Source organism: Ambystoma mexicanum, chromosome 1p (genome assembly GCF_040938575.1).
Source record: "Ambystoma mexicanum isolate Mex_15411 chromosome 1p, UKY_AmexF1_1, whole genome shotgun sequence".
Taxonomy (NCBI): Eukaryota; Metazoa; Chordata; class Amphibia; order Caudata; family Ambystomatidae; genus Ambystoma; species Ambystoma mexicanum.
In genome coordinates, this window is record NC_090921.1 from 424,193,733 (window position 1) to 424,211,986 (window position 18,254).

The 18,254-nt window shown below is 45.5% G+C and overlaps 1 protein-coding gene across 5 annotated transcripts in view; it reads left to right on the forward strand.

Moving 5' to 3' along the window:
- The window catches only part of LOC138571977 (beta-1,4-galactosyltransferase 1-like), a 431,968-nt gene that overhangs the window by 233,099 nt on the left and 180,615 nt on the right, over positions 1–18,254 (forward strand). For 4 of the 5 annotated variants that reach the window (XM_069649234.1, XM_069649235.1, XM_069649236.1 and 1 more), the window contains exon 2: positions 4,016–4,117. The exons of the other annotated variant lie outside the window; for it this stretch is intronic. In XM_069649234.1, coding sequence (XP_069505335.1) covers positions 4,016–4,117 — 102 coding nt within the window. The remainder of the gene's footprint in view (positions 1–4,015; positions 4,118–18,254) is intronic. 5 annotated transcript variants of the gene reach the window in all.

An 18,254-nucleotide genomic window follows, 5' to 3' on the forward strand; every position in this document is an offset into this window, starting at 1 on the left:
ACAAATCTTTTACATCTGCATTTCCCTTACTTAAATAAATTGTACACAGTGCTGCTATAATTGCATATATGCATTTTTCAGTGAGAGAAGTGCATAATTAGAAGGAGCAGTACAGATGGGTAAGTGCTCATGAGAGCCCAGGAGGGAAATGCCGAGGGATGCCAAGGTGGGAGTCCACTGGCTAACTACTGAAGCAGAGAAGTCCCAAGGATGGGATGCATCTTAACTGTAACATCCCTTTAACAGATTATCTGTCAATTTAATAGATTTTTTATTTTATAAGTGAACATTTTTCATGGTGTTACATCACTGTATAGAAGTTAATAATAATTCCTCTTTTCATATACATGAAAGAACTTTAAATCTCTTTTAAGAAACATTTTTGTAACATATATTATTTCTGTCGTTATCAGCAGTGGGTGCTGGGGGTGCAAATCATCGTTCAATTGCCTACGACATAAGGTTAAACCATGACCCCAGCACAACCAAACCACCCAAATTATACACGGCACCTACCCTGAATCCTAGCTCAGTGTCCACTGTACCCTAATAATGTAACCAACGGCCAGTGATCATGGCTTACAGCAATGACCAGTCTCCATATCCATGTGGTATGGGCTTCGGCCATGCTGCATTCTCCAATAAGCAAATCAGTGTACACATTTGCATTTGCCGAGGGCCAGGCCCAGTACCCAGACACCAAATGTATATCACTAGTTTTCTACTTACATTCTTACGCTTTAAAAAAATAAAACACAAGACATATTTCCAAAAACATGCTTTCAGGTCCTTGCTAATGCTCATCGTGCAAGTTTGTTGTAATCTAGTACAACAGTTCAGGCTGTAACCGCAAGCATATTATTTTTTCCTGTTCAAATCTTCCACTTCGGCCATACAGCAAGCCCCAATAAGCAAATTACAGTACGCATTTCTCCTTGCTGAAGGCCAGGTCCATTGCCCAGACACCAAAGATATATCACTGTGCTGTGTACTTATATTTTCACACTCCTCTACAACCCAAAAAAGGTCATATTTGCAAAACCATGCTTTGAAGTTCTTGCTGAACCTCCTCATGCATATTTGCTGCAATCCCATCCAGCACTTCAACCTGTACCTACAAGGAGAATTTCCTTTACCACTCAAACCTATACCAATTACAAAAAACATCTTTACCACATAGCCAGTCCCTGGTGAGCATGCCCACTTTAACCCCATTGCTGGTCCCTCATGGCCATGACCCGGAAAATCTGCCCACTGCCCATGGCCACAGTCTATACCTCTGTCACCAAAGATATATCATTATTTTTTGTACCTACATTATGACACTTTTCAAAAAATAAAATACGGACACATTTGCAAAAACATGCTTTCAGGTCCTTGCCAATGCTCCTTACACGAGTTTGCTGCAAATCTGCCATGTTTTATTTTTTCAAAAATGTCAAAATGTATGTACATGAAATAGTCCTATAACTTGGCCCCACTTGGCAAAATGCTTTCAGACTTTGCCCAACCTTTTGTCCACATTTGTCAACAAAGTTATAAACCATCTAAACATGTTGAGACCCCCTCTAATTATGCCACCTCTTGACAAAATCCCAACAAACTTTGCAAGGACATTCATGTCTAGCTCTAAAATATTTTTGCAGACTTGTGGGCAGATTCGTCAAATGGCACCACATTTATAAGCCTTTAAATATTTTGGGACTCACCTCTAATTTTGTTCCCTCTTGACAAAACAGCACCACACTTTGCAGAACATTTCAAAGTCGGATCTAAAATGAAATTCCCAGTTTTCATGCAGTTTCATTGAGTGGCGCCAACGTTCCAAGCCATCCAGAAACTGCTTTTGACCAACCCTGCAATGCAGAAATAGGCATAGATGTCCTTGAACATCACATAACTACCCCGGACATCCAGACTTTTCGCGGATGTCCGAGTTGAAAAAACACCCGTTTTTGGGGCTTTTTAAGGACATATCCCATCCCATCCTCATCACCCTCACCTCCCCTGAGATTGTTTCTTTATTTTGACAGGTGCAACGTTGTGTTTTTTAATATGTTTTCGATGTGGTGTTCGCGGACACCGGCAGATGTTGGCGAATCCAACATGGACGCACCTTGCGCTTTTCACCATCCAATCAGCGGGTGTGTCCAATGTCCGCGGACATCACTCCTGCCGCTTGGGCCACTCGGATGCCTATCCGCAGACTGAACAGGGAAGTGAGTCTGCAGACCGAACTGAGATATCACACATTTCTTTAACCTCTTTTTTGGTTGTTTAAAAAACTACTACTAAACGGATTTACACCAAATTTGCAAAAGCACGCTTTCCAGTCCAAGCAGCCAAAAATTTTGTGAATATCTGTCCAGCGGTTTGGGGTGTAGACGTGAGCTAAATCTTTTTTCCATTGCGCATATGGTGAAAACCACACATTTTGAGACCCCCCTACAACTTTGCTCCCCCTGTACGAAACCTTATCAAACTTTGCAGAATCGAATCTGACGGGACCATATACTTTTATTTTGCAAAGTTTCTTAAGGATTCGTCCAGGGAGGCGAAGTTATAAGTAGCTAAGTAGCCCAAAAAATGCTCTTCCAATGGGTTGAGCAACTTAACCATAACTATATGGCTGCTACGGCAGGCCGTGTAATATATAACCTTTTTAATGTTATAATATGAAATGTAGAAATGTTTCAAGGGCGACGAGGCAAGGGAGAGGAAATGGAGGGAAGACAGACAACAACGCTACTAGGCCAGCTGACATTAAAATCGGGCAAGTGCAGGGTGGCGGGGGAGGGGGAAAAGTGCAAGGGGAAGGTGAGGGAACTGTAACTGCCCTCCCCACACAAATATAACTCCTGGACGCACCACTGTTAAGGCTAGAATACATGCAGGAAGCAGGGCATTCAAGCAAGCTGCAGAGTCCAGGGAGCTGATCTATGTGTGCATAACACAGTAGAGAAAAGAGCATAATGCGTGCTGCAGTTTGGCTCCTTTTGAAGCCAGTGTGCACCCTACTGTGTCCCTGATGGAGGGTAATGAGAGGTGTTAAAGCAGGGGGAATGGACAGTGCCTGACGCCACCAGCAAGTTAATTTACCTTTCAATGTATCCAAGATGAAACGCATATACAATCAGAGATCAGAAAACCGAGAAGTAGACAATATGTGGCACAGTAACTAGTTGGCAAATACGATGTACACAGAAACCAATGCCTAGACATTGTATTAGTCAGTATCCATTAGCAAAGCCTAACATGCTCAGTAACATGTGGACAGGCATCTCTGGAAATAAATCTGATGACCAATTAATCAATCCATGCTAACTAGTGTGCAGGCATAAAGGGCATAGCAAAGGCATTTCGTGACACAGTAACTCTGATGCTTTGTGTGGCCTCGTGTAACATGCTAAGTGATGGATAGACCACCTTCTGTGACGCAATAACGTATGGGTGGACATTATGTTCATAGTAGTTGGTGGGCAGTCAGTATGGTCAAACTAACTGAAGACCAGGCTTTTGGTGGTCAAGTAGAACTGGGTGGAGGGCATTAGTAGGAATGCCAGGTAACTCCACGCCATGATGCACACCCTACACCACTCCTGGGCTGTGCTTCAGTCAATTGTTTTCAATTGAAGTGACCCAGCACTACAACTCCCAGCAGGCAATCGGGCATGGAGTCCTCTGGCAACCTTAGGAATTAGGCGCTTAGAGTAGGCCAAGATAGACCTGCTTTATATCTGATAGACGCCGGAGTTCTGGTATCGAGTAAAACTCAAAATGGTCGCCAGAATGCTTCAAAAAAAGAAATAAAAGAAAGCAGTCAGTCGTTTGGCTCATTCAGTGAGAGCGTACCTACATATAAGCTAACATTCTCATAGCGCTATTATTTAATACTGATTAAGTCCTATGATTTTCATAGAATAAACTAGAATTTGGTGGTATATTTTGTTCATTTGACATATGAATGAGGACAAAGAAAAAGAAATGAAAACAAACCCTTTTTCTCCTTTCACAGAGCACAGTAAATCTAACGATTCCCTGGCTACTAGGAATGTTTTAACTGAAAATCCGATCACAGAAGATGACGACAAATGTCCGGAGACATCACCCCACTTAGGTCAGTTGGATCACTGCGACATTGTGATTTTTCATCTTTGTAGTGGTCGAAGGTGCCACAGAAATTCACCATGTAGTTTAAAAATAATAGCACTGCGTTTGAGTTTGCTGTTTATCTGGTAATCTTGTGCTTTTTATTTATTTTGTTCTAAATCTAGTGGGTTATAAAAAAAGAAGAATTTTCCGGCAGACTTTTAGTTTATCCATTGAATCACATATCACACATCTCGGCTTCTGTGCCCTCTGCTTGAGTTAAAGATTTGTCGGTTTTAAATGTATTTAAATGATGGGTGGCGATGATTTGAGACTGGGCAAGTATTAACAGGTAAGAGTATTATAGTTTGCATCCATCTCTAAAAATGCATTCACCATAACGCATTCCTAATTTCCTATCCACCTGTCACGATCATTTTCACCCCGGCCAGCCATCTCACTGAATAGACTTCTTGGGTTACCTATGTAGTGTACCAGCAGGAGTATGAACAGCACCATCATACTCAAGCGTCTAATGCGCATGGTAAGTGGGGTAGAGGCCCCCCCCCTAGCTGGTTCAAATCCATTCTGCAATATCAAATCCAAGTCAAAAGGGCAATATGCCTGCTGACACCTCCCCCATACCAAGCGCCTGCAGCCTGTAGCTCTCTTGGTGTCGTTTGATTGCCAGCTGATTTCTAGTGACCTTCCTGTCAAAGCCTCCACTCTATTCACTGGCACTGAGTTCAAACCAAAAAAGACCATTTCGGCTCTGCGCTCTCAAAAGCCTATGGCCGTGCAGGAAAAAAGTGAAGTGGTGGTCATTCTGTTACCACCACTTTTCGGGCACCACCAAATTATAATTCTTTTCGTATTTACAGCAGGGGGATTTAATGTGTGGCAAATCCACCAATTATCTGAGTGAAATGCAGCTTTTTGCTGGAGATAAATCCCTCACTTCACTGGCATCGGTGGATTTACCACATAGTAATTCCACCAGTGGTAAATCTGCCAAAAAACCCCATGGTGTGCTAGGACTGCAAAAATTGGGAATTACTACCACTTGTAATCCTGTGCTAACTCCACGGGACCAAGTGGCAGTAACAGCAATTGAGTTTGGCAGTATTTCTGCAAATTTACTGCCAGAATACTGCCACATTTGTAATGATTAGAAGGAAAGTCCTGGCTACTTTGCACCGGCGTAATAGGAAAGGATGCATATACATGCTATGTGGTTGAAACGGTGTAGGTTTATTTAAGTGAAGACTTATAGTCTTGGTAGTGGTCAGCCAACACGTGTTTCGACCTCTGGGTTTTTTTTTATCAAGGCTGATAGTAAAAGTGCACATATCCAGCAACTATTAGATATGGGTGACAATTTGTGAATTTGGTGACAAGTGTGTGCATCAAAGTGAGTGTGTGAGTCAATTCATACATCCAGTTATTTTGTGTACAGTTTGCATTTGCAGTCCGAATCACACAGGAGGTTGTGGTACATAATGCATGCAATGACAGTGCCAATGATGAAGGAAAAGAGGGTGAGGAAAAGAGGACAGAGACGGGCTAGCATGAGTTTTCCTTTGGATTAAGGCTAGGTTCTAGGTATATTGGCGTTGCTTACCTTTGGTCCGGGTTGGGGAGTGTAGTATCTGGAGTCCCGGATGGGGTCCCCATCAGGGAGGAACTGATTCTATATAGTCCCAGTCTTGGATCCTGGGTGGGCCTGTTGGCTGGGAGTAAGGAAAGTATGTCAGAGTGGGTTGGAGACCAGACCATTGACTCAGTGAAAACAAAAGTCACTTATTGTCAGGCACAATGCCGAATCTGCTGCGTCTCACTGAATACAGCTAATAGGAACCATTACAATGCCCACCTCCCACCCACCAGCACATGGCCAACAGCCAAGTGCCAATCTCAGCATAATTTGCACTTTCTGGGGGATTAGACCCAGTCAACCAGCACTATTTTAATGTAGACGCACAACACAAGGCTAGTCAAGAGGTCGAGCACCCCTCAACAGGCCAGTGCATGCACCACAGCTACAATTCTTTGCGACAAAACCAACTATATACAGACCAGAGCAAAAAAAAAAAAACCTAGAACTATCACAGTTGGTGATCTGAACGACATATACCTGCTGACTAACTTAGATGAAGATGCTACCAGTAGAAGGGACTGCATAATGGACCTGGAAATAGAAGATGTTACAATGAATATCCCTGAACTTAAGAACAAATCCGGATTCACACCCCAACCCTTCGATGAGAATTATATAGACACTTTCCAACAAGCAATCATAGTAGACCTACATAAACTGGAAGATCAAGGAACAACATCCAGCAATACAAGAACCAACCTCAACAAAGAGGAAACGCTAATACTACAACAACTACGCAATGAAAATACCATCATGATAAAAGCAGACAAGGGAGGAAATATAGTGGTAATGAATAAGAAAGACTATATCGAAATGGCAGACACCCATCTTAACCTCCCAGAAACTACATAAAACTAAGAAGTAATCCACATACAGATTTGCTTAAAGAACACAGCCTACTACTGAACAAATGCCAAAGACAGGGCCTTATTTCAGATGACAAATACATCCATATAAAGGTTAGCCATCCGATCTTGCCAACCCTCTACTTCTTACTCAAGATCCATAAGAAGTTTGAACGTGTACCCGAAGGAAGATCCATAATGAGTTGGATAGAAGGAGTATCAGAGCCGCTAGCTCATTATGTCAACAACATTATCCAGCCACTAGTAATCACGATTCCAACATACCTAAGGGACTCGATGCACACCCTAAAAATATTGTCGGAAGTACATTGGGAAACAGGATTATTATTGGCCACACTTGACGTAAAAGCCTCATAGACCTCAATAGAGCATGGGATAGCCATACAGAGTTTGGAACACCTGCTTTCAGAAAAATCAGCATCTTATCATTAACAAGTTGAAATGATGAAAGAATTTCTGAAATTCTTACTGACGAACAATGTATTCCTATTCAACTGTGAATACTACAGGCAAACCAGAGGCATAGCTATGCGTGCTAGCTATGCACCAGCATTGGCAAACTGCTTCATGCATCCTTATGAGAGGAAACACGGAATGGTCAATTCAGTCTACACACAGCAAATTGTGGAGTTGGTTCCTCTATATAGATATTATACTAATATGGAGAGGAACACCAAACCAACTGGATGAGCATGTACAATAGCTAAAGAACAACGACTTTCTGGATCTTACAATCATGATCAGCAACAACGAACTGATTATGAATACATGCCACAAACCTACAGAGGCGAATTCTGTACTACACTCCAGTATAGAAACAAGAAATCTGTGATGACCAACATTCCACAAAGAGAATCAATTAGAGCTAAACGTAACTGCAACACCCATGAAGCATTTGAAAAAGAATGTTCAGTCCTGGACCAAAGATTCAACATCAGAGGCTTCACAGCACATAACGTGGCTAGAGATAAGAACAGCTCCATGTCCAGGGAGACATTACTTAGACAAAATGTTAGGAAACCAAACAAGGATGCTACCATCAGATTTGTGTCAAGATTCAATGCAGACAGCTATAAAGTGCAACAAATCTTGAAAAGGCATTGGGAACTTCTACTAATGGACAAAGATATCAAATCTAACCTCGCACCATACACTAGCCTTTCATTCAGTAGAGGACCAACTTTGCACAATATACTAAGCCCATCCTTTATCGCACACAAAAAGATAGTTGCAACAGATTGGCTCAGCGCAGGCACCCCCATAGGCTTTACCAAATGTGGGTCTTGCTCAGTGTGCATATATGCTCTTAAAACACATTGCAAATTTCAAAAGATTGTCAAGAATTTAAAATCAAAGAACACATAAATTGCAAAAAACGAAATAAGTTATCTATGCAATTATTTACATGTGTGAAAAAATCTATATTGGCAGCACAATCGGAGAACTACGCACAAGAATAAGAGAACATTCGAACAACATTAATTCTCAAGACCCCAAGTTACCCTTGGCCAGCCACTGGCAACAGAACCATCAGCTTGAAGACAAAAGAGAGATCCACTTCATTGGACTGTAAAATGTGGATGAAGGGGCGGAAACAGAGAGCGCAAGTTACGCCAAGAAGCTAAAATGATTTGCCATTTCAGATGTGTTGAGAATGGCTTGAACTCCGATCACGATTACAATATATGTTTATGATGACAACAGCATGCAATTACCCAGGACAACTCAAACTCCCATGCCCACCCTGTCTCCACAACATGTTTGCCCCTCATCCCAATCCTTAGCCAAGAAGACTGGGGGTCTACCACACAGCCACACCCCACCTCAGTCTCACACTATTATTCGTTTCCATGGACTATCAGGTGGACTGCACTTGTGAGTTACACAAATAAGAGCCCCAGCTTGGGGCTCACACTCTCTGTCCACCTTCTAACCCACCATTCATCTACCCTTGACCTTTGCCCCATGCATCTCACCAAAACTGATGGCAGCATTACTCCCAACACAACTGGCCTTCCAGTTAGCCCATATGCACGGGCGGTGCATTGTTAATAGAGATCTGATGATCCAGGTCCACCCCTGGACAATGACTATCGGATCAGACCAGCACACAATTTCTTCTCTTAATATCCCACGATTTCTTGAGGCCTTCAGCCTTTTGAGTTTCCAACCATATGAGGCTTATCAGCCAATGTGAATATCCGCGGCATGGTAACATTAGCCGATCTTATATTATTAACAAGCACCTCTGCGCCGAGATTACCATAAACTATTGTGGCTGATATCCACCCTAGCGCAACAGGCAATGGGCTGATCCATTCCTGACCCACCAGTATGCATGCGCCTTACAGGCCACGAAGGCTCAGAATCTTGTGCATGCGCTGCATCGCGAAGTAAATGGCGACGCACACATAAAGCAACACCACACTTGGCCCCGTCCCAGACACTGCCAGGACAATGCTCCAAACAAGACCAGCAATCAAAAGGTAAGCAAACCAGCACCTCATGAATTTTGGCAATGCACAAACGCCATGCCGGCGCCACTCACTCGTTCATAATAATATGACTGCACGGACCGGCGAAACCCGTTTAATTACGTTAATCACTGAAATACACACTGGTTCAAAACAAAACCAACACTGTCCCCCTTGCTACGAAATGTCACAGCCCAACTTGTTCCACCCACATTAATCTTCAGCCATCCGAGGTTTACCCTGAACTCAGAGCCACCCAGCCACACACCCATCCCAGCATGTATACAAGCCGTCCGATAATCACTCAGGGCTCTCTCCCCCACAGGCCACTGCAGAGAAGCAACCACATGTCCAACCTAGCAGCAATATCGGATTATCTCAATGGATGGCCAGCACTAAGTGCTACAATGTGACCCCAGCGAACAACATATTCAGACTGGGCCTTCCAACCACAACCCTGGACTCCTCTTGCCTCTCAACCAGACTGTTGACTTATTGAAAACAAAAGTCACTTATTAATTGTCAGGCACAATTCCGGATCCACTGTGTGTCACTGAATACGGTCAATAGGAACCAGGATGATGACCAGCTCCCACCCACCTGCACCTTCCACCCACCAGCACATGGCCGACAGCATAATTTGCACTTTCTGGGGGACTAGACCCATTCAACCAGAAGTATTTTAATGTAGACACACAACACAAGACTTGTGAAGAGGTCGAGCACCCCTAAACAGGCCGGTCCACGTACCACAGCATGCCTGCATATGCAATAATAGCCTACTAACCAGCATCACAACCAATGCTGCCGTCTGCACCCACCAAAGGATGGCGTGCATGGCTAACCCCACCAGCGAGTCAGCAATGCCACCAGCACTGGATGCAAATGCTTCACATATATGTCCAACCCACTCTGACATACTTCCCTTACTCCCAGCCAGCAGGCGCACCCAGGATCCAAGACTGGGACTATATAGAATCAGTTCCTCCCTAATGGTGACCCCCATACGGGACTCCAGATCCTACACCCCTCAATCCGGACCATAGATAAGCACCACCAATATACCTAGAACCTAGAACCTAGCCAGAATCCAAAGGAAAACTCAAGCTAACCTGTGTCTGTTCTCTTTTCCTCCCCCTCTTTTCCTTTGCTATTGGCACTGTCCTAATCTATGCATTAACAAATGTATTTATTATGCACCACAACCTCCTGTGTGATTTGCACTGCAAATGCAAACTGTACATAAAATAATTGTATGTATGAATTGACTCACTCACCTTGATGCACACACTTGTTACCAAATCCACAAATTGTCACCAATATCGAATTATTGCTGGATATGTGTACTTTTACTATCAGCCATGATAAAGACCCCAGAGGTCAAAACATATGTTGGCTGACCACTACCAAGACTATAAAACTTCACTTAAATAAACCTACTCTGTTTGAACCACATAGAGCGTGGATGTTCATCCTTTTCTATTACACCAGTACAGGATATCCAGGACTTTCCTTCTAAACTTTACCTAGAGGTGTGGGTATCACCTCCACCAATCTGTGACCTTACAATACTAATCACCAGAGCACTGGAAACCTAGAGCTTAGCGCAGGAGTGTTCACAATCTAGGGCACGCCATTCTTCGACATTTGTAATGAGGCCCTTTGTCTTTCCTGGAAAAGGGTTGTCACCTGCAAGGAAGACAGGAATTGACCCAAAGGAGCAGGGAGAGGTCCAGTACTCCAAAGGCTAGTCTCTGACATGCCAAAGAAAATCCCAACAGGGTGATAATTAACAGAGTCTGTTTGATGTGGACAGATAGGATAAGGGTGCGGGAGTTACATTACCCAGGAGAGAAGCATCAGCCCACAGAAAGGTCCCACCATCTGGGATTCTTCCAGAGCTCAACAACCTCATGTACTCCCATCCCCACTTCCTTGCTACAGAGGACTCCTATTACGATATCTGAAACAGCAGCCAGGAATGGTCCCCATGCAGAAGACTAGCAGGAAACCAATCTGCTGTAGCAGAACGCATATTTAAGGTGATGAGCCCCCTATGTTGGTCTTTGGGCATCTGAAAGAGAAGGATTACATCTGGAAATTTGTTGTGAGTACAATCTAATCCAACATTATTTATAATAGAGGTAAAGACATACCTCCAAGAAAAGGGAAAGCGTTTTCCCTCAACCATCCCACAAGAAAATTTAGTGTGATCTGTTGGGTGGACTGTGTTTACTGCAGCCGAGACCGCTGGTACTCAGGAACATGCTCACTGGAGATGACCCTGCAAGTGCTCTAGCAAGACCTACCAGGCTGCGAAATGCAGAGCAAAAGATATACTTTGCCCCTGGAGACCCTGTGCGGGTCCCCACAGCACATATACATCAATAAACGATTTGGACCCTCTTTTTCAGCTTCTGTTTTCTAGACAGCTTTACCACTTCAAGATGCTTTTTGAAGTTTTGAAAGCACCTTGTCCTGCCTGGACCCTTGCAGCTTTTTGATTCACTGTTGAGCCATCAAGCCACTGGCTCAACCCAGCTCCTGTCTGCATGCCAGGCGTTTTCGAGCTGATCCCCACTGAAGAACCGCCTTGCATCGTTAGACTTCTGCAAGACCACTAGACCAATTTGAGATGCCGACTCAACCCATCACCTGCCTCATTTGCTCACCTGATTACAGCTGATCACTGCCACAGGTTCACACCGGATCACTGGACCTTCTTGCGCTGACTATACTGGCCACGGTCCATTGGGACAACTGACTCGACATGTCTCGGCCATGACTCGACCCATTTAAAGTGCCTAGTATTCTGCCTCGACTTTGTTGAGCCCAAGAACAAGCATGCAATGATATGACATTTATAATGCGCCTGTACACAATTAATTCTAGGCGTAACAGGACAAGGAGGGGGAAACAAAGGGAGGACAAAACCACAATCTTACTAGGTTGTGTGTCATTCAGATTGTGCAAGGGTAGGGAAATGGGAGGGGAGAAGTGCCTGGGGAGGGAGAAGTGCAGGTAACTCACAAGTGCCGGCAGAGGGTGGCTCATAAGTGCAGAGAGAAGGGACTGTAGATTTGCAGATACAAACCCTTAAGTGCTGGCGGAGCCGAAGGCAGTGCGAGGGCAACTGCACATACAGGAGCCTCGGCCCAAGTTCAGAGGGTAGCCAGGTGACCAGTGCGCGGATCAGTCAGGGACATCAGTAGGGGAGAGGAAGAGAGACTTCCAGAACCGGAGGTGGTTCTGCTCAAGTTTGAGAGAGACAGGGAGGCTGTTCCCGAGGAAGCCCCAGCCAAGGAGAGAGATCTGCCCCCCAATCTCTGCTTGGAGAAGAGTCCGGCCCTCAGAGAGTTGGAGATGGATGAGCGGAGAGCTCAAGAAAGGGGATGTTTAGGAAGAGATTAAGTTGAAGGTATCACGGTCCCAGACCCCAGAAAGTCTTGTGGATGGTGGAAAGGGTCTTGAACTTGATCCTTGCAGCCACAGGGAGCCAGTGAAGAGATTTCAGAGCAGGAGAGATACGATTCCTGGGCTTGAGGTCAAGGACAAGTCTTGCAGTCCTGTTCTGGATGAGTTGGAAAGGTCGAAGAGTAGAGACAAGCAGATTTAGATTGATGCTGTTGCACTATTCCAGCCTAGAGAGCACTAGGGCTCTGGAAACAGTGTGCTTCGGGGGGAAAGTGAGAAATAGAAGAATACCTATGAGGACGTGTAGCTGATAGTTTGACTTCTTCGAGATGTCAGAGATGTGAGGAGAGAAGGAGAGGGTAGAGTCGAAGATGACCCCAAGGCTCTTAGCCTCACAGGAAGGCGCGCGAAGACGCCCCAGAGTGGGCAGCTAGAGAGATAGAAGAAAGGAGGGAGCAGGTGCCCCGAAGAGAAGGATCTCAGTCTTACTCGCATTAAGGCAGAGATCGCTGGCAGCACACCATTCCTGAATTGTGTCCAGACAGTCTGGTATGAGAGAAGGAACAGAGGTGGCTGAAGGGAGCCTGAAGGAGAGCTTGGTGTCAGCTGCATAACATTGGGAATTGGAGCAGATATTAGCAATGTGGTGGGCAAGAGGTACCAGGTAGTAGCTGAAAAGTCAGGTTGGACCCCTGGAGAACACCACAAGTAGAGAGAGAGAGATAGAAGAGGGGAAAGGCCCCAGTTGGACCTGGGAGGGTCGGTCCATGAGAAAGGAAAGGATGTCCTGAGCTTTAGTGGTGACATGACATTCCAATGCCGTGCAGAGCTCCTGGGAGGAAACAGGAGAGGTAGAGACGGCAACAGGATTGGCCAGGTCCTTGCAGATTTTGAAAAGGGCAGAGAGTCTGTGCTGCCTTTGGAGCGGGCGACAGGCCAGTTTGTCAGGAGGTGCGCCTGATGCCCTCCACTTTCTCTCAGCCACCCTACACTCGCGCCTAAGGGTGGCGAGGTCGAAATCGTACCAAGAGTTGCACTTGGATGTGGGCTTCAAACAGATCCTCATGACAGGGGCAAGGACATCCAGAGTGTTAGAGATAGAGAGATGAAGGTTAGAGAGGTCTGTGTCAGAGTGCGAGTCAGCCAAAGGTGCAGGAGGAGGAGAGAAAGTAGTGGCGAAAGCCTCAACTGACACACGCTTCATGGGTCAGATGACCGAGAAAGTAGATGGCAGTGCTGTAGTCTGCTTGACCTGAGGGTTAGAGAGAGAGGTGGGAGGAAAGGAGAAAGTGGTCACTCCAAGAGAGGATGGTGAGAGGGTTAGAGAGGGGGAGATCTGAGGAGATCAGAGTGAGTCAGGACAGAGGGAAGAATATAGTGAGAGGGAGAGTCGCAGAGATTGCAAAAGACTCCCAAAGAAGGGCTTGTAGCATCTAGGTGGATGTTCAGGTCTCCAAGTAGGAGACGTTGAGAGGTAGAGGCATGGAGGGAGGAGGAGAGGTCAGCCCACTCGGAGAGGAAGAGGGCGACCTGCACAGGTGGCTTGTAGATAGTGGCCACAGTGAGAGAGGGAGGCTAGGAGAGATAGAGAGCCAATAGACAAGGCATTCAAAGGAGGAGTAGTCCTGCATTGGAATGACAGAAGCAGGGATCCGGTCCGGGAAAAATAAAGCTTACACCCCCGCCGGAACGGTTGGTTCTGGGTTCAGTGAGGATCTTGTAGCCATCAGGAAGGGGAGTGTCAAAGCCTGTGACCGTGCTGGCAATGAACCAAGTCTCAGTGAGACAGAGTACATCCAAATCAAGCTCTTCCAGGAGACAACAGATGTCAGGGAATGTTTGAAATCTGAGCAAGAGTTGAGAGTAGTGATGTGAAGCAAGTTGCCACATTTGAATGGCATCCGTAGAGGGGTGCAGGCCAGAGATGCACCCTGCGGATGTGTTGGATGGGGAGAGGAGGAAGAAAGAGAAGGTAGGGTAGTAGGAGAGGAAGAAGAGTGCTAGAGAAGTAGCGGAGGACGGAGGCAATAGGGTGGCCTGAGAAGCAGTAGAGGGTGCTGAAGAGGTAGCTGAGGAAGCAGGCAGCAGAGGAGCCAGAGAGGGGTAATTGGGGATAGCAAGAGAGGAAAGGAAGTTGATATGGCACTGGAAGCATCTATCAAACAGGGGGAAATTGGCCTGAGGGCCCTGGACCAGACGGTGCCATTTAAGTAAACATTAATGATGGTCTGGAGTGGAAGGGGCTAGGAGGGCCTCCCACTCGGTGCCACCATCAATGGGAGAAGAGGAAAAGGAGAGAGAACAGAGACCATATGGGGGTTCATAGGCCTGGAGAAGGAACAACAAAGAGGATGTTGGTAAGGGTCTATCTGGAGAAAGCACTGGTGTAGGTATCTGCAATGGAGAGGCCTGCGTTGTAGACCAGGATGTCCCTTTGTGCTTCTCCTACCAGACTTAGAGAGAGGGATAGGATAGTCGATAGAACTGCAGCTAGAGAAGATAGGTGAGACAGAGAGCACCATAGAGGGTGCAGGGAGAAAAGAGGGGGGCGCGGGAGAGCAAGAGCAGAGCCCAAGCACTGGGTAGGGGGTAGTGCTGGGGGGCAGACACTAGGGAGGCAACAAGTGGGGGACAGGAAAGGGAGCGAGAGGAGAGCACAACAAACAACAATGGACCTCTGAAATCAGATGCAATACAGAACCATCAACAAGATACAATACACAACAACGAACCTAGAAGTAAAGAATCCAGGCAATGCAATGTAATGACAAAACCGTAGAGCACAACACAATGTCAATACAATAAAAAAAATAGGTCAGAGAATGGGAGGGGCCAAGATGCGAGAGGAAGGTATGGAATGCTAGGTGGAAAACGTGGGCAGGATACAGGGACTTAAAATGTGAGGGAGCGCACACGGCTTGAGAAGCAGTGGGCGCATGCGGCCTAAGTTGCTAGGGAGCGCATGTGGTCAAGTTGTGAGGGAGCGCATGCAGCCTAAGTTGCGAGGGAGCATGCAGAGTCTAAGTTGTGGCGTGGCCTGATTCAAGGGTGTGCACATGGCTAGAGAAGCAGGGGGGTGCATGTGGCCTAAGTTGGGAGAGTGCGCATGTATGCAGGGGAGAAGCGAGCATGTGCGGGGGTGTGAAGAACATATGCAGGGGGAACAATGTGTATGCAAGAGGGAGAAAGGGCACAAGGTCAAGGGGGTTGTGTGGAGTGTAACGAAGCTAACTCTCCCCGCACCTTCTTATTTTTCGGCTGCAGACTGGAGGCTGAGATCACCACCAAACACCTGTGTCGCTCAACACCGCAGCCTTGGCCTGCAAGGGCTTTGCCGCAGAGGGTCCGAACCTTGGTTCTTAAAGCCTCAGAAGCTCGGACGTAGCGGTGCGTGCTACGTTTAATCGGGAGCATCTCTTGCGCACCTGAGTCACTCAACACCATGGCCTTGTTCTGCGAGGGCTTTGCCAAAGAGGGTCCAAACTTTGGTTCTTAAATGCTCGGAAGCGTGGATGTAGCTGTGCTTGCTACGTGTAATTGGGTAGCGTCTCCTGCGCACCTGCGTCGCTCAACACTGTGGCTTTGTCCTGCGTAGGCAGTGCCACAGAGGGTCCTCGGTTCTTAAAGGCTGGTAAGGGTGGACGTAGTGATGTGTGCTACGTGTAATAAAGCAGCATCTCCTGCACACCTGCGTCACAACACCACAGCCTTGTCTTGCGAGGGCTTTGCCACAGAGGTTCTGAATCTCGGTTCCTAAATGCTTGGAAGCATGGACATAGCGATGTGTGCTACGTGTAATCGGGCAGCGTCTCCTGCACACCTGCATCGTTCAACACCGCAGCCTTGTTCTGCAAGGGCTAAAAAGCATTAACGGTATCTGAAGTAGTTCTGTTCCCCTGGCCATTCTAACAGGGCCCTATTGACTAGTAAGACCCCCTGGTCTGCCTTTTTAAAGACCTGTGAACTTGACATTGCTCCAGAAATGATTGCCTGTGCACCCCTCTCTTCAGACACAGAGTTCCCCTTTTCTTTCCAGTTCTGCATACTATTTTTATAGAACCTTGGTGGGACCATTTGTATTGTGGTACCACAGTACTGTTGGTGTTTGATCTGCTTCTGTGCTAGTTTACATCCCCAATGAGGAGTATAGCCTGCGCTTGGCCCATGCAAAGACCCGAAGGATAAACACCTGTCAGCTTTGTCTGTTTCACCTTTTATGATTTTGATTGCTGCTGGTTTAGTAGTAGTGTGTGGTGAGTAGGAGTTCTATCCATTAGTCATCACTATGCTCATCCATTCGTCTTTGTTCCAGGCCTGTTTGACATGTTATTCCCTTGGCTCCCTAGCATCAGAGCATGATCCAGAGTGTTCCGAAATGCTCATCCTCAAAGGTTTATGCAACCAGGAGTCAGACACAAAAGAGATGCTAGGCTCACAGTTTAGCAACCTTCATCCCCCAATAACATTCCTGGATTCAGATGCAAAATTAGATTTGCAGACTGTCCACTCACTTAAAGTAATACATATACGTAAATCATCAAATATAATTTATTTTGGGAGAAACACTCCTATAACTATTGAAAAGGCAATTAACCCAGATACAATATTGCACAATTTTACACAGCCCACAACACATAATGTCACTAAAGCATCTGAACAAGATAGTTTATAATAGCAGTGATAACAAAATGAAACTTTAAAAGAATGTTAAAATGTATATCCAACTAAAAAGCAGACAACTGCCAACTGATTGCCATCACACATACAATGGTACCTAAATACATCAATGCACTAATTTCATATATCTGATTCTCCTACATGTGAGGAACCAGAAATGAGACACGGTTACAGAGGACTCATGTTTGTGGTTGCAAACCTTTATTCACATAATAAAGGGGGTTGGAAATGCCTAACTGTCCCTACTCCAAGAGGCATTTCCCTACCTCCACCAAAAACAAAGAGTCTGTCTTGTGGCCGAAATCATATCCTAGCCATCTCATTCTAAAAGTAACTAAAAGGTGCTAAGAGTAATGCCTTTGGCTTGAAAAGTGCAGAAATGTTCAAGTTAAAATGGTGGTGGTCACAGTTCCAGGGAATGGCTCCCTTCTCGCCACCATAACAAAAGTTCCAAAAGAATAACCAAGTTCTTTGTAGCCAAAGAGGATAACCCGCTCCTCTTGGTGTTGAAAATCACTCAAGAGGAAAGTACTTCCTTTCCCAGGTGTCCTTTTCACATGCAATGCAGTTTAAAATCCTAAGGGCATGAATCTTCCTTTGGATTTTCTTTTTAAAATGTCACAAATGCAACTCACAATCTTAAGGGCATGATTCTTTCTTTGGATTCTCTGACAAAACACCTTGTATACTCTCCTGCCTGGCTCCCTGTCGTAGTTCCTCTACACAATTGGGTGTGGTCGAACAGACTCGTAAGACACCTGGTATACTCTCCTGCCAGTTTCTATCTTTATTCCTGTATTTCTTGTATTCACACAGTTCAATATTCTACATCATTTTTATCAAAACACTGGGACTCAAACCCACTTTTATTTACTTCCTTTGTGAAATTTCCAGATGCCTGGTACACTCCCCTGCCAGGTTATCTCTTTATTCTTGTATTTCTTGTATTCATACAGTTCCAATATTGTGCCTTACCTTTATCAAAGTACCGGGTCTCAAACCCACTTTCATTCACTTTCTTTATCAAATGTCCCAGTGACCCAACCTCCTTGCTCAGGGTCACCCGACTCACATATC